This window comes from Nymphalis io, chromosome 3, assembly GCF_905147045.1.
Source record: "Nymphalis io chromosome 3, ilAglIoxx1.1, whole genome shotgun sequence".
In the NCBI taxonomy this organism is placed as follows: domain Eukaryota; kingdom Metazoa; phylum Arthropoda; class Insecta; order Lepidoptera; family Nymphalidae; genus Nymphalis; species Nymphalis io.
The window spans coordinates 5948280-5966454 of record NC_065890.1 but is presented as its reverse complement, the minus strand read 5'-3'; the positions used below and the strand labels follow the sequence as shown (position 1 = coordinate 5966454).

At 31.4% G+C, this 18175-nt stretch overlaps 1 protein-coding gene across 2 annotated transcripts in view; it reads left to right on the top strand.

Annotated features, from left to right (window-relative positions):
• Window positions 1–15598, top strand: part of LOC126781279 (uncharacterized) — a 29561-nt gene extending 13963 nt beyond the window's left edge. The window contains exons 4-9 of one of the 2 annotated variants that reach the window (XM_050506173.1): window positions 524–841; window positions 1322–1462; window positions 8313–8526; window positions 13258–13347; window positions 13475–13527; window positions 14818–15598. In XM_050506173.1, the coding sequence (XP_050362130.1) occupies window positions 524–841; window positions 1322–1462; window positions 8313–8526; window positions 13258–13347; window positions 13475–13515 (804 nt within the window). In that variant the 3' untranslated portion in view covers window positions 13516–13527; window positions 14818–15598. The remainder of the gene's footprint in view (window positions 1–523; window positions 842–1321; window positions 1463–8312; window positions 8527–13257; window positions 13348–13474; window positions 13528–14817) is intronic. The other variant, XM_050506172.1, reaches the window with a different exon arrangement.
• The last annotated feature ends 2577 nt before the right edge of the window (window positions 15599–18175 follow it).

The following is an 18175-nucleotide window of genomic DNA, read 5'->3' as shown; positions in this document are numbered from 1 at the left end:
GAATGAAATAGCAATTTCTGTTTAAGCTGTTGGCTTACCGTTATATTTACTCGAGCCGTAAGCACGTACTAAAGCCCATAAATATTATTTGATAATATTAAAAATACCATAATGAAAAATTTACACTTGTAGAGTGAAAGTTAATATGTTGTCTCGCACCATTTCCAATCTAACAAACTTCTCAGTCTAGTTATTCGGATAAAATTCTGCTCCAATTATCCCACTCGATAGCGATCACATATCATTCGACCCGAATTTCCAGTAAAGCCGGCGAAAGGTATTCGATACTTAGCCAATGAATCAATATGTCTATATTTATTTCTTATAAGTGTTAAAAATAAATGTATAAATTTCAACTATAATTACGAAAATTCTTAAGCCTTTTTTAATCTGTGAATATTACGACATATTTGTGTATATGTGTGTTAACATAAATTCCAGAATATGTAGCACACAGTATCCTGATAACGCCGGCGGGAGTTATGTAACTAAATTTATGTTCATTGTCTTATTTGTTTTGCAGGAACGACAATTAGAATTAGGTGATAGGTTAGACCTTTCGAGCTATTTATTAGAACCAGTGCAAAGGATACCCAGGTATAAATTATTTTTGGACGATCTCGTTAAGACTTATATGAATTACGAAAATGAGAGGTGCGAGTCGGACTCGAGAATTTCTAAGTTAAGTGTGGACAGTGATGAAACGGGGGGAAGTAATGGAGAGTCATCCGATGCTGACGAAACGCCTTTGGAAAGTTTAAAGCTAGCGAAAACTATGATTGAGTGTGTCTTAACAGCTGTTGATGGAATAATGGCGTTAGAAAACATAACCGATTGTCCGGTGAGTTAAACTTAATTACCTATATTCGATTTTAGATAAGGCTAGTTATTATATTTCATCTTAACTTTATAATTTTATTTTAAATTTAAGATCGTATTCTTATATAATGTAATAACATTCTAAAACAGCAATGAAAATAGAAAAAACTTAAAAGTAATTTATAAAAAGTTTTAAAAAAATATTTACCAAAAACATAATTACCATTTGGAATTGTGGCAGGAATGTTTCTAGCATTTTCCCGTTGAATTGTAATTCCGATGTTTTGCGTAAAAAAATTGCAAGCCATTATTCTATTAGAATAGAAAAACATGAATTACATTATCTTAAAAAATATACTATAGTTCAATGTCTAAGGTGCGTTGGCTGTTATTTTGGCATTGATGATTTAATAAAATTAATTATTTGTTGAAAATGTAATAGGTACTAAATTTTAAGTAAATATATCCAATATATTTTGAAAAGGTCAATGTTCTTTTGCAGCCTCATCTCAACCTTCTAAACCAGGGTCGCCTATTGCGTCAAAATGAGTTCTACGCTATGGACAACGCTCGTCGGCGCCGGCAGCTGATGAGGATATTCCTCTTTGATAAGTTGGTCCTCATTACTGCGGTTTATCGGAAGGTCAGTAATGTCTTGATATATTGGTGCTACATAAATTGATACCCATATACATCATACACATACTCAAATGTATCAAATTACATTAGGATCTATAAATTCAAGTGTATTTTATTAACATACCTATATTATTTAATTAGTGGAAAATATTAATTTTTCAGTTTCGTACTGGTTTACATTATTAATTGGTGATTTTATAAAATGTTCAATAATAATTGTATCTATACTCATAGAATCGTTTGTGACTGACTATCAACGTACAGCCAAAACTCCACTAAGAAAGGATTTTTGGAACTTTCAACTTTAAGGGGAGAAACGGGAGGAATAGTTTTGTATGAGTTATACTCAAACAAAATTGGGGTAGTCACATAGTTATTAATATATTAATTAGGTTTATCTTGCAAAGCATTTCTATATTAGATATAATGTAACTTGATTATTATTATGATTATGTTTTAAAAGGTTTAAATATCAAAATTTATAGGACGAAAGTTTTTAAACAATTAAGAGAGTTAAGAAATTGTCGTAGGAAACGGTAATATGATTTATGTTTGAGGCATGATAAAGTCTTTGACGTCTTTAGGAGTCGGAACAGACGATTGACAATGTTCAAGATAAAGACTGTTATAGTTTGTTAATATAAATCATTGAATTCTTGTAAGTAATTTAATATAATATTGCACTGATTACATCTAATTTAGAGTTTTTTGAAGATGTTTTTTTCTGAAGAAAAAAAAAGATAAATAATTTTTTAAACTTTGTTCATTGATTTTATTGTATATTATTTTTACTACCTCGTTGGTCGAATGGCTACTAAAACTCTCATTAGCAGTCCGGCGTCTGGAAGTTACAAGTGCGTACACTTCTCTGCTTTCGAAAGCAGGTAAAGCCGTTGGTCCCACGCCTGAACTCTTTTCGGTTGTGTCGGATGGCCGTCCCATCGGATTATGAGAGTTATAAATATCCTGTGCGGTTGGCTAATCTCTCTTGAGATTGGCCGCCGTGGCCGAAATCGGTTTGGAGGACATTATTATTATCTGTATTTCAAAATATTTCTATAAATCATGTGTGTTCTTTGTTATAATATAATATAATTTACTCACACATGACTTGCTTATAAGCAAGTTTTACTATTTCTTCTATAACTTAGTTATTTTAATGATTGGATAATAAATACAAAGTTAGGTTTTGTTAGCAAAGTATTGTTTACATATAAGTCATAATAATAATTGAATGATAATAACATTCCTAAAATTTTGCAACTAAACTATCTATAGTCAGGCACTAAAGCCTTCATGCAAATTAAGTTAAAATAATATTCAGCTGCAAATTAAAATATATATATTAAGTTAAATAATAATATTTTTATCAGACAACAAAAATTATTGCTCGATGAATCATTTCGTTATGAATCGTCGCTTATCAAATTGCAATAAAAAATTAACGTTCAATTGTGGTCAGTGTTGTATCGCCCACAGTAGTCAGTAATACAGATAAGAGGATGAATAGACTAAAAGCTACTTAATATTATATTTAATTAAATAATTACTGTAATACATGTATATTAGCAATCAAGATTTTGTATCTTATCGAATCTATGCTAATATTATAAATACGAAAATAACTCTCTGTCTTTCTGTTACGCTTTCACGGTTAAACCATTGCACTGCTTGAACCCCAAGGAAAAACATTGTTACTTTTTTATCTTTGAATCCTCCCCGCTGCCTCCAAAAATGCGGGTGAAGCCGCGGGCAAAAAATTGTACTATATAAAACTATAGTCTTAATCTTATATGTATATAAAAATGGATGTCGGTATATCTATTAATCTTGACCGATAACCATAAAAATTCGTACATAAATACATCGTACATAATCTCTTGAAAAAGATCTCCGCTAGATGGCACTGCAGCGCATCAATTCTATACTATTTAATCGATCGCTATTAATATTGGTCAACAAGGTATCATCGTACGGGTTTTGTTAATAAATTATAAAAAAGTTAAAAACCAATTCAATGTGATTCAAATCTTTAAGAGTACCTTTAAGAGACAGGAAATTTCGCTCTAAGTCTATATGGACATTTTCCTTTACTACTTTGTCTATTATGAAAAAATAAAAAAGATGATATCCGATTCGATCGCATAATTATATTGTAACTTATAGTTTATATCTCATATAAGCACGAACACCAGAACGTTTTTAAGGGCGAGATCTAAATCAGATACGCTTTGCAGCGTATTGGCAAATAATAAGGTGTCAGAAAGTTTACTAGCTGTAAATAAATAAATATGTCGTTTAAATCTTTAAACAGTATAGTACAAAGTTAACAAATGAACTATATCCAGTAGACTCTCTTATTGTTGTCATGAGCAATATTAATGATACAATCAATACTAGTTTCTGACCGCGGCTTTGCTCGAGTGAAATGGAAGAGCAGGTGTTACGTAAGCTGTGTTAAGTCATAAGCTATCTCTTTTCAACTCCAATAACTGAATGACAAACATACAAACAAACGATCACATGTATAATATAATTACGATTAAACCAGTTCGCAGTGTAGATTTTACTGAGAAGAATTGACAAGAAACTGAGTACTAAATATTCCCTTTTATTACGATATATAATAAATTGTATATAATAAAATTTATATACTTGCAAGAAAATCCATGATTCTACGAGCTAAATCGACGACTTTTAACTATCTATACTATCTTGTATTGATATAATAAAAGTTTATTTATTAATGTTTTTCTATGATAACACATGAATTAGTAATTAGGAACTATAAAAGTATCGGCGCGATTTTATCATAGAAATACATTTGCCCGAGGAAATTTTTAGTATTTACTCGAATAGCTCATAGATTTCTCAGATTTTAATTTAAAACCTTCTGTCTAAAGCGCACCTTATCTTCTAGGCTATCTCGGCTCCGTGTTGTATCGTACGTTTAATCAGCTTTAAAGATTATAGTTGAAAATAACATTAAAATTATTGTACGTTGTTAGCGAAATTCTTGCTTGTTTATGGAGTTGTTGACAAAAGACTACCCGCTGGAGAAAATCCGTCGCTAATAAGATAATGCTTATAAACATTATGCTTACAAACTAACAAACATATTTATAACATACTTATAACATATGCATAAAACACATGCTTACAAACATATTTGTTTTGATTGAAAGATACTTAATTTACAATGTTATCTAACCTTTTGTGTTTTTAATCCATCATTCCACCATTTTATATTAATTACGTAACAGCCTGTGAATGTCCCACTGCTGGGCTAAGGCCTTCTGTCCCTTTTTGAGGAGAAGGTTTGGAGCTTATTTCACCACGCTGCTCCAATGCGGGTTGGTGGAATACACGTGGTAGAATTTCAGTGAAATTAGACACATGCAGGTCTCCTCAAGATGTTAGCCTATTTAACTTATTATTTTTGATAATTTAAAAAATATTATATATAATATAAAATGAGATTGCCGCCTTTACGTTTATAAATATATTACATCGAAATTTTATTTTACGGTATGAAAAGTAATTTTCGTAAGAAATTTATAAGTAATATATATTTTTTTATATTATAAAAGCGCTTCCATTTAACGTAGCGTATAATAAGACACTGGGCAGATATTACAAAAATAGTTTATTACGCGGACGCGCCTCACTGGCGTCGGAAGCTGATTTCGTAGACGGAGAAATTACGTACGACTGGCTTTTCTAGGTTCTGTATGTTATCCCTATGTACTATGCAGGCTTACAATATGTTGTATTTACTCATTATGTAAAAAACATTTCTCATTTCAGCCAGTACAGTTTTGATCACGATGCGTTAATAATATAAATTTATAATGAAAAATAAAGGGGATTTTATTATCTGTGCCAAGAAATATAAAACCTATAATAATAAGTTTCTATTATATTTTACTATTATTATTATTATTCTATTTTAGAAACATTGTATATTTGTCTTAAACACCATTAAGTTGTTTTAGAACTAATTAAGAGTTTAATTAGTTTTTATTTGACTTAGAGAATAAAGGATTATATAGATGATAAAAAAGTTTGGACTTATAATTCAAAAAAGTATATTTTTTTTATACAAAAGGTACAATAGGCGGACGAGCATATGGGCCACCTGATGGTAAGTTTTCACTGACGCCCATAGACATCGGCATTGTAAAAAATGTTAACCATCGCTTACATCGCCAATGCGCCACCAACCTTGGGAACTAAGATGTTATGCCCCTTGTGCCTGTAATTTGGGAACTAAGATGGCCGAGATGGCCTAGTGGTAAGAACGCGTGAATCTTAACCGATGATCGTGGGTTCAAACCCGGGCGAGCACCACTGAATTTTCATGTGCTTAATTTGTGATTATAATTCATCTCGTGCTTGACGGTGAAGGAAAACATCGTGAGGAAACCTGCATGTGTCTAATTTCACTGAAATTCTGCCACATGTGTATTCCACCAACCCGCATTGGAGCAGCGTGGTGGAATAAGCTCCAAACCTTCTCCTCAAAAAGAGGTGCGGAGGCCTTTAGCCCAGCAGTGGGACATTCACAGGCTGTTACGGCCTGTAATTACACTGGCTCACTCACCCTTCAAACCGGAACACAACAATACCAAGTATATCTGATGAATGGGTGGTACCTACCCAGATGAGCTTGCATAAATCCCTACCACCAGTAAAAGTACATACCAATTCAATCGATTTATTGACTAGGCTTGACTTATTTACTAAAGTTATTTCGGCTATATTTTAATGTAAATGGTATTAACCATTTGAAGCAGTTTCCTTTAATAATAACAAAAATTGTATGTACCCACCTACATCTAACACCTTTTCCATCAATTAACGGTAATTTATATCACAATCCATTTAGAAGGGTGAATTAGCTACAGGCATTACACGCGAGCGAAGCCGCGGACGGTAATTAGTTGTTAATATATTTACCATACCTAAATGTAGGACTATGTTATCATTGTGGAAATTTTTTATCAATCAGGTTTCTAGCATAAGTATGATCCAATAATTTATTAGTGTGATACACTTTTAAATTTTAATATATTTTTGATTGATGACTCTGGTGTTCATATAATAATATGATGTTTAATTAAAAAAATATTCCTAATACTGCTTATAGTCATATACGTAGCTTACATAAATAAAAACAAACAACACTAACAATTATATACATTATAGCAGTCATAAACACAACATGTACACATCCTAAGATAGTGTCTTAACCCACATGTTTACTTATTTATAAAGTATAACAGTATAATAAGAGTAACAGCCTGTTAATATCCCACTGCTGGGCTAAGGCCTCCTCTCCCTTTTGAGGAGAAGGTTTGGAGCTTATTCCACCACGCTGCTCCAATGCGGGTTGGTAGAATACACATGTGGCAGAATTTCAATGAAATTAGACACATGCAGGTTTCCTCACGATGTTTTCCTTCACGGTCAAGCACGAGATGAATTATAAACACAAATTAAGCACATTAAAATTCAGTGGTGTTTGCCCGGGCTTGAACCCACGATCATCGGTTAAGATTCACGCGTTCTAACCACAAGGCCATCTCGGCTCTTTATATTTATAAAGTATAATAAAATTAAAATAATAATAACTTCTTATAAAAAAAATATTGTTATTATATTTTTACGAGTTTTTGGTAGAAGTGCGTGTTAGTCTCTTTGTAAGTTATAAAACAGCGATGTTTGTCCTTGCTAATACCGCGGAACGGCTAATTGACCACGCGCGGTTGATTTCAGACGTTCGACGACACCGGAAGCACGTAACTCATTCATTCTGCTATATTTAACATATCCACTACACATCATTCTATAAATATTTATATTTTCAATATAAGAATAAAAAACAAATATCAAATGAAACATTATAATTAGTATCTAACTGCATACTGTATAAAGTGCGTATTATATATAATTGAAAATGGGGATCATGTTTTAAATCTAACCTTAAAGATATACAATACATGAAAAATCCTAAATACTTTGTCTCATTATAATGATTTAATTATTTAAGAACAATAAATTATGTAATATTATATTACTTAAATTATTTATAATATAATTCACAATTTCGAGAAGGGACCACTCAAACATTTTTAATGTAATAATAACTTATTTTCTAGGCGAAAAGTATCATTAATCGTCAAACAAATTAAAAGAAAATGTTTAAAGCTGTAATAAATATATAAGCCGTTAGACACGATAAACCGATGTAAGAATATTAACATATTCAAGTGTATATTACATTTTTTTACTTAAAAACAGTAATTGTAACGTTTAAAATGACATGTATGGTTTTTACAATCAATGCTAATAAATAAAACTGGAGTTTGTTGGAATGCACTGATTTATTTATTCCGAGGTAGTTTATTTGTTGAGACTGGTTATATACTAATACGACCCACGAGGCGAGCAGTAACGTTTAATGCGGGGGAAACCGCGCAGAACAGCCAGTGTTGCAAAATAATGTCTCCTGACCGATTTCGGCCGCGGCGGCCAATCTCAAGGCAGACTAGCCAACTGTGCAAGACATATTATAGCGCACAAGCGTGTGCGCAAACACAGGTGTACTTTATATTCCATCACTCTCATAATCTGATGTGATGGCAAATCCGACACGACCGGAAAAAGCGACACAAGACCAAAGGCTTTACGGGAGTGTACACACTTTCAACTTCTAGACTCCGGACTGAAATATGATATAAACATATATATTAAAAAAAAATATCTAGCCTTTAGACCAACTAGGCGTTGTATAATAATGAATTGTACAAAAGTCAACGCTGTTTTGTAATTTCGAATATTTGTATTTCCAGCAATTGACAGTGGAGTTCTTTATATATAAAGATCATATACCTGTTGACGACCTGGGTATAACCGCAAAGGAGCACGACCAGTACAAATTTAGCATCTGGTATAGAAAGAGAAATCTGAAGTCATATAAATTGGAGACTAGGGATTCTTCGATCAGGAACGTGTGGGTTGAAGAAATAACATCGTTGCTGTGGGAGCAGGCGATGCAAAAGAAAGGTAACCTTTTTATTTTGAAGTTTACTGGTGGTAGGGTTCTGCGCAAGTTTGTCTGGGGAGGTGCTACCCACTCATTTCAAACAGCAGTTATATATTTCAATGGCATCAAGCAGAATATTTCGCTTAGTTAAATGAATGAATTCCCAATCCTATCACTTAAAGTGTTAAATGTATGAACATATAGCATACGTTATTACGTCGTATTGTTGAAAAAAAATGTTATAAAAATAACATTTGTATAAATTATAATTATATAAAATATACTGGGCCGTGCCATCATGTCCTCTTAATTTGTATTTTATTCCACCAAGCTGATCCAATATAGGTTGGTGCATGCACATGTGGCAGAATTTTTGCTCATTAACTTCACGATGTTTTTCTTTACCGTCGAATTCGAGATGAATTATAAAAAAATGCAAATAAAAGCTCTCTGGTTCCAGATTTGAACCAACATTTTTTTGTTAAGATCCAACTGGTCTGTCCACGGGGCCATCTCAGCTTGGCTGTAATCAAAATATTGTATATCTAATAGTAATTGTATAATTATACAAAATAAAGCTATTTAATTTTAAAGTTTTGTTAAACAACATCGAATATAAGTATCTGAATAGCATACATACATCTATTATTACATTATTTTATTACAGAGATGAATAGAACGTTGTGCGGCAACTGTCATGTGTCAGTTGGAATTATGTCACTTCTGAAATCACAGTTCACGTTTGTCCGGATCGCATTTCCAGTTTGAATTCGTAAACCGCAACGCATGATTCATTTGTTCAGTAATTATAACCAATTAAAGTTCATTTCACGGACCACCGAAGTTGCCGCAGGTTCGATATGCTCGTAAACAAACAACGAAATGTTACATGTGTCGAATATTATATAAGTATAGTTCGAATTACGAATTAATCGGGCGCAGAGCAAACATAACAATGTTTCCTTGTAAGCGCTTGTAAGTATATATAAAGGAATGTTGTTTAAAGCTCGGTTCTCATAAAGCAACTTATTAAGTCCATCTGGCACTCAGTCGTGATAGGAGTAGCTCCCGCATAGTTAATACGACAAACTTTTTAATTGACCGTCATCTGCTCCCGACGTTTATACGTGACGGAAGAAATGCAAGGCTCTTTATCATGACTGACGCACGCGGGGTCAATGACTGCTTTTTTTATTGGGTCTCGTTGACTTGCATGTGCATTGCGTCTGCTGTGGGAACGTCAGGAAGTTAGTTTTTTTACTCCCATCAATCACTCGCGCTTTCGTTTTTTATTCAACGCTGTTGCGAATTATATAAAGCTATCTGTTTGCGTACATATTTTGAAATATATGATGTTATAATTACTACGTTTGATTTTTAGATATTTATAATTATTTATTTATTTATTTTTAATACAATAAGTATTAAAATAAATAACATATAAATAAGATAATAGAAATAGGAAACAATAAAAGAAAAGGTAAAAAATTATTTAGTTGTTACAAATTATTACTTATAGCGTAGGTATATTTATAGATCATGTATCTGATTAAAAAAAAGAAAGCATTTATAGTTACGTGTTAGTGAGTTCTTGTCACACAATAGCTCTTTTCAAACAGATTCTATCGATAAGCGTAAACTGGTACGAGCATTTTGCATTTCTTTGTTACTGCATACGATTCTAAGCGACAATTGCCATTTCCTAGTATACAATGGCCTTTTGTCTAAAGTAAAATATGTAGGTAGTGTTATATTACAGCATGATTCACGTATTGTGGTTTATATTACCGATTCATTACAAAAGCCGTCATTGTGTTGTTATTATCTTAAATATAAATTAAACATCGTAATTATGTATCGGCTGTTATCACATGAAATCACGGTAATGATTAATGAATATGTAAATAAGAGTTTGTTTTATTATAACAGCTTTTGTTTTTGATGAGATTTTTTTTAAATTTGTATAATGAAGGCAAATGCGTAAATGGTCCGTCTTCGCTCAAATTTATTGGCACATTATTATTAACGATTTCGTAAATCATTGATGCGTCGCCCAGGGGATCTTAGATGTTCCATGTGCTCTTGTTCTACTGGCTAACTCACCGCTAAAATAAAATAAAATTACTGTTTGGTTGTATGACAGACGGCTATAGTGTGGTATATAGACAGACTTTACCTAGAAATGTTGTTTAGGAGGTTGGTAGTTAAAAAATTCTTCTTTTTTTCAAATATAAAATAAATGATGATAGAAAGAGAGAAATCACGGCTTCACCAATAAATGTCGTTTAGTTGATGATATTTTGTAAAACAAAATAAACTTCTTCTTTAAAATATAAAATCAATGATGAAAAATAATTGGTTAACCAAACACACGAAAAACAAACTTTATAAAGAAGCCCGAAATATTAAAGATAAGTATTTGGCTTAAATATAAATAAGTATTCTAAATAATTCCAACTCTGTCGGTACAGTGAAAGCATTGCAGGATAAAGTTTCATTCGTTTCAGTTAGGTCTGGTGACTGGATTATCCAATACAAGTATATATTAACTTAGTCCCGGTTTAGTGGTCGGCCTTTGGCTAGCTCTATTGTAATTCCGTTTAATAACAATCGAATTTCCATCCGTCTTTACCGCCATAACTGAGTCAATTGTTTGAAATTTTGTAGGTTTTGTTCTGTCAGCTGTATTATTATATAAAGTTGTAAGCGGTTAATTTATACTTTGTCGATAATATTCATAGTGATATTTATAGTTTTATTCATGTTGAAATGTTGAATTAATGAATAATAATAAACTTATTGAGTCAATTCGAAATTGCTCAAAAATATTTTAAATATCTTAAATTTGTCAAAAAAGTATATCAAATTTTGTTGTTCGAAAGATACAATACAGATGGCAAGCGGACCCCGATCTCGACCTATTTCTTTAACATAAGGATAGTTCCCTGCTCGTCTAAGGTCGGCTATCAACTGATGCCTTGACACGTATCTAGACTCAATGAATTGCTTGACCTTTAGTACCCTTCGGTTCACTAGGCTACATTTGTAATAACGCTTGAACTGAAATTCATCTCTTTGCAAAATGTAGCCGACCGATGGTCATTTTCTCTGGCCTGGTATGTATTTGTAAGTTGACCTTTGGACTTCTTTAAAGTCGAGATGCCTCAGTGGTTAGATTGAGTGAATATTAATAGTAGATTGTAGATTCACGTTTATAATTTGTGTGTAGAATTAATCTCGTGCGCGTCGGTTATAGAAACATCATGAAGAAACCTGCATGTGGCCGATGAAAATCTGCCGCATATGTATCCATCGCCCCTTTTCGCCTCAAAAAGACGAGACGAGGCTTGAGCGCAGTAGTGGAATAGTCACATGCTGTTATATTATTTTTTAATTTGGCATAACTTCCTTAGAAACAGTCGGTGGATAAAAATTGTAAAAATAAATTATGGAGTCTTTTAATATTATAGATATATTAAACCTGGATTACTAGGTGGTGGGGTTTTGCGCAAACCCGTCTGGGTAGGTACCAACCACACATCTGATATTCTACACATAAACAGGAATACTTAGTATTGAGTTTTGTGAGTGAGTCAGTGTAACTACAGGCTCAAGGGACATAACATCCTCGTTCCCAAGGTCGATTAGGTCATTTGCCCGTCCGCCTGCCTATAATATAAAAAAAACTTACATCTTGTTTAAGTCTTGTAAAACAGTTAATTATTCATCTTGTGGTGGTCATTCTTGTCTTGTCCTCATAAGGCATTACTATTATCTATCATTATATAATATAATTATATTTTTAATTATATCTGGCAATGTTTTAAATGTGTTACGTGGAGTTTGTTCAATTATTTTTCATATAAATGTTAGGAGGATTTTTTAAAATCAAACACATTGTTTTTATCAATATTTATTTTCGTATTTCTGTTCAATGACATTATTATAAAAATAAAATAAAAGTAATATCTTCGGTCTTCGGTATCATATCGGCTTATCTTATGCTTTTATCAGTTATTTCCTACTCAGGTGCGGCCCCTCGATACTTCAAATTCTGTAATTGTATTACAGTCCAACAACGTTTACAATTAAAACAATGGTTTTTAACATTATCACAGCCGTGACATGAATCGATTATATCTTCTATTAACACAAAAACACAAATGCCTAGATAAAAACAGACGCTGAATATTGTTTATAATTTTGATTTCCTTCAAGTGTATACAATTTTGATTTGGTGCGAATATTACAAAAAAAAATTCATTATATAAACATTTACATATTATCTCTATTTATTTTATTTGAAATCTATCATTAAGTTTTGTAAACTTAATCTTCTCTCGTTTTAAAGTCGTTCATCTTCATGTGTAACTAATGTTTAAGGTCCAGATCTTAAGACCAGTTTTTGTTTATTATATTTATGTTAATTAGTTTTGTGTACTAAAGGCTATTTGGATTATATATAAAAAACTATTTTTTTAATATCTGCATGTGATCTGTTCTATAATATATTAATAATATATAATATATTCTGAATTTAAAATTAATTTACAATAATTATTCTACAGTATATAATAAGTTTATCATAAATTTTCAATGCGAATAAATCGATTTTACAAATATCAGATTTAATTCCACGCTGTATAAACTCGCACTATTCTACGAAATTTCGTAAAAATTAATTTATAAAATAATTCATTATATAACCATACCCAATAAGTGTTATCAAAGATATTTTATCTATTTTTCAGAATTACTTTTGCAACAACGTAAAAAAAGAACATCAATGGCGTCAATGGACAGCCAAGAATCAACCGAAACGGACAGAAATGATGACAAATGTAAGTATCATTCAATGTAATTATAATCATATCTATGAAATCTAATCACGCCTGCACATACCTTATCTCCAAGCTAACAGTTTGAATGATCTCATTAACTAAAATAATGTATCAATCTTTCCTCCAGGTATATTAGATGGTTTCGTTTACGTGAAGTTGCATCCATGAGTTGCTTTTTAGGTCAGTACTTTTAGGCACGCTTCCAGATTTGGTATATTTTGGGTGTATTCGTGTAATCACAGAACTTTTTGCTCCGGGTGCCTATGGTTTCTTATTTGTTCTGTCATATTTCTTCTTATATGGTTATCAATTCCTAGTAAACTATATTTTTTTGTAATTACTTTGGTATGAGTTAAATATAAGAAATATGAGAAATCTCTAATATGAGTATAATACTCACAAATTCGGGAAATTATTTTCGTGTAGTGATTTGATTATTTTAAAAGGATATATAAATATATATATTAATAATTTAATAACATTTATGTTCACTAATAGGGTATTATAATATGGAATAAAAAGTACATAAATTAACCACTATTAAGAAAACAGAGATGGTAATGGGTTATTGATATTCTAAAGATCGTCTTGTAAACAAGTCATGTGAACGTCATGTAAATACTGTATTGATTGATATGACATGATAAAGATATCATTGATTATATAGATTTGTAATTAAAAAAAATATTTAAATATTGGTGTAGTTGGCTTAAGTAAATATATTTAACAATCATAGAAAAATATATTGACATTACCATTAAAAATAATTAAAGAGTTACGCTAAGTTAAATTTATTCTTTAAAAATAATAAAATAGGTTAAATTCAATAATATAGATAAAATAAATATTTTCTATGGATTGTTTTTTGTTTTTCTGAAACAGTTATTACAGTGAAAGTTTAGTTTTTTGAATGACAACATTTTAAAAGTACTTTTGACTAAAGACAGAGGTTAGATAAAATTATTATTTCTATAAACGTGTCACTTGAGTGTATGTAGTGAGCATGAGGACTACACAGTTACGACCTATTTACGATGGTTACCACGCTAATAAAAATGAAACTACCTTTTTTTTAACGCTGGAAAAACGCGTTACGCGTTTCACCCACGGGAACAGTGGGGGGGTATGTGGGGCTCGCCGGTGACAACATCGGAATACTCACTAAAAAACCAGCGGTACCCTTTACTTCTTAACGAGGAGCGCCACGGGATCGCTTTCACATGCTACCGTGAAAAATAAAACTACCTAAACTTAACCATTCTTAGTCAAAAGAACTTTTATCCAATTATTGTATATGTGTTTTATTATTTTATTTTAATTTTTATTACCATTCTTAACGTTTATAAGCAATCTAAAACATGCGATTTTCTTCTACTATATAATAGTACAATTTCTGCTATTGCTCATTGTATTAAACATTTGTTTGGCGAATGAATACTATTTACAATAATTGTTTTATATTATTTCCAGATAATTCTCTTCGAGGCGTACCTGGTGAGGTTCGTCGGTCAGGAGATAAGATATTTAGGCGGACGACGTGGTATTGTGAATGAGGTCATAAAACCACTATTTTCGGGATTAAGCAATACTTAAACGAAATCAAAGACAGCATTATTTATTGAAAAAAATATTACAAATTAAATTAGATCCTTAATGCTTTATTGAAACTATAATTAAACTCGATATGTATATATAAACTTAATCGAATTTAATCTGATATAATCGAGTTTTTAACTAATTATAAAGTTCTTTTACATTTATTAAGCCATGCGGCTTCGTTACTACCAAATATATTAAGATAAAGATGTTTTTCTCACTTGTAGACGGCAAAGTAAGAAGGATGTTAGATGTCATAATTTTCCAAGAATACTTGTTTATTAGTTGCGCCGTAAGAGAAGCTGGCAGTTAATGTGATACGGGAGTAAAATAGCCTTTTAAAATCGACGTAAACATAATTCCAAAGAAAATAAATCAGAATTAAAAATATTAGAAATCTTAATTAACATATTCTAATTAAAACTTAATTTAAAACTAATAACTAAAGTATCGCAATAGAAACTATACGATATTTTGAGGAATGTGATAAAATATGAAATAGGTATTCCATTGTATGTTACTAAAGTAATTTCAGTCATTATTTTACGGATTATATTGTTATTATGTTATTGTTGAAGTTTTGTAAATAATTATTAATAATTGTGAACTTACTTATTATATACTATCTATGATAAATATACATTCTATTCTTAGTAATCTAAATGTACCTAAACATTTTATAAAATAAATTGTCTGTAAAATCTTATATATGTATATTTTCTTTTATTACTACACAATTTATTGTCTTATATTATTTTACAATAACAGGTTATACTTATGAAAAAAACCTCTAAAAATCAGTTAAACTCGGTCGTATAAAAAAATGTCCTGAATCCAATAAGAGAAGTTGTTCTTCGATAGCAAGCGATGACGCCCGAGTGCTTTTGCCATTTGTATTTTAGGCTCAGCTGCTGAAATCTCACGTTTCACCTGTCGAGAGCATTTGAATATAGCTCTACACTTTTATAGAACATTTTCCTAACCTTATCTACATTTTTATTCGCAGTTGCATACAATTTCAACATGAAGCATTTTTTTTCTGAAACATTGAAAAATAGCGTAATATATTGTAATAAAATATACATCAAACTTTAAATTGACGCCTGTTTAGAGCTCATTTGTTGCAAAAGAAATAAAACGAAGTAACGAAACACGTTTGTTTAAATCCGCAATGCGAAAAATTATAGCTGAGGGAGCGAAGTGGAGCGGAATATTCTACCTGAAGGCTAAATTTTATTGCCTCGCGTTGTTTTCGAACAATTGCATTAATAGTGTATCAAAGGAGCCCGTCGGTCTCTTTACGGTTATGGAGTGGAACGCAGGGATACAATTAAAATTTTAATAATATAAACCCGAAATGGAACATCGGAATCTGAGGAACGAAAATACATACACAATTCTCTATTATCAAAATTAATCAATTTGTACTTCTATATGAGGTGGACTTGTAATAGTTGTTTTGAGAACATGGTATTTTTATACGTATTTATTGTAATTATACAAATAAGTTATAAAAAAATATTATTATTATATATTGATGAATATTGTTTATATGTATTAACAGGAAAGTATACCTAATTTTAATTTGCCTTATGCTTAGTCTTGTCATTTGAAATCTTACTTGATAATAATCGAACTACAAGAATTTGTACTAAAAGTTTACTCAGTTTTAAATTTATAAATTATAGCTCCAGGACATAATTAAAATTGAAAAAGATGTCTAATTAGTCATAAGACATTTCGCTGCACATAGCATCTATTTATTAATCCTAAGCAATTTTTTGTCTTGTTGTATGAGAATGTGGTATCAAGTGTGTGCGTACAAAGTGTATAAACAATAATATTAAAATTATATTCATATTTGTTAAGAATTTAACATGTTTATTGATCGAATAATACTGAAAAAGATCATGAGAAGCGACGGAGAAGAGACATGTATTCGATGTGATGATAATTAAGCAAACGATTTGTTCGTTTGCTTAAATAAACAAGATTATGTTATAAATTTTGGCGTTCTTATATACTTGATAAATTTCTTGATAAATTAATTTATGTTTTCTATTCAGCAGTTTGTAGAGAACGCAAAATGACGTCTCGACGGATAGGAAGCTTTACGGCGCTATTTCTCTGAGCCCGACTTGTTTCGACAGGAGTTCTTTGGCGGCGTCTTTAACACTCCCTCGAGGGTTCATTTATATATTCGCAACACGGAGGCGGCAATAAAACTGCGTTATCCCGGTCATTATTTAGTCATCGCCCGGTCGCTCCGCCTCAACAGTGAAAATAAAATGCAACTCATTGACTCTTACACTTACACTACACTTTCAGGCAACTTTTTACATGTTTTTAACGACAGAAAATAAATTTATATATCTCTGAATTGAAGTTAATTTCCCGAACAGATTAAATACACTTGTATTGCAAGGCTGTCGCGGTTGTCTTTTGATAACTTTATAAAATAAAAAATGTGCAACCAATAATAATAAATAATTTAAATAGGATCCGTTATTTTCATAAATTGAGATGTGTAACTCTCATTTATATATTTGAACTATCTTATTAAATGTTTTTTTTAAACAAACGAAGCTAAGTTTTTTAATAATCTTATTTGTGAGAAAAGTGGTTAGTCTTCGAGTTTTTAAATGTCGTGAAACGTTAGTAAGTGTCTCGGTCAGACCCGGTTACGAGCTAGCCATTTTATGAGGCGGCCCCGGGCGCCGCTGCTAAATCTCCTTATTTATCCGGGAAAACATAAACCGTAGTCTCAGCAAAAATTAATTGGCTTCTACGCTCTTTCTTGTCGCACATTACGTCTCGTGGTTTATTGTTTTGGACTTACCTATCCATTTGGTGTTGTGATAAAGGTGTATAAAAAGTGACATAACGCGGGTTAATTAGTCTTTTTACGATATTTGCGAGCTTTTATTTACTGGTTGATGATAAATGGGGGAAGAGCTAAGGTTAGTTGATACGGATTGGTCATTAGCGGTTACTTTAATTTATAAATAAGCTAAGAATATTAAATGAAATAAGAGAAACAGAAAAAAGACGTCGTAATTTTTTTTTAAAACTGTGCCTCTAAAGTTTTTATGATCGCACAAATTCTCTGAAACATCGGAGTTGGAGGTTTCACATATTATTTAAACTACACTCAGCGGTGTATTTTGTAACAGTCTGTTTCCTTCTTATTTTTATGAGCGAGCCAAATTTGGCGTGATGTTCAAACGACGGA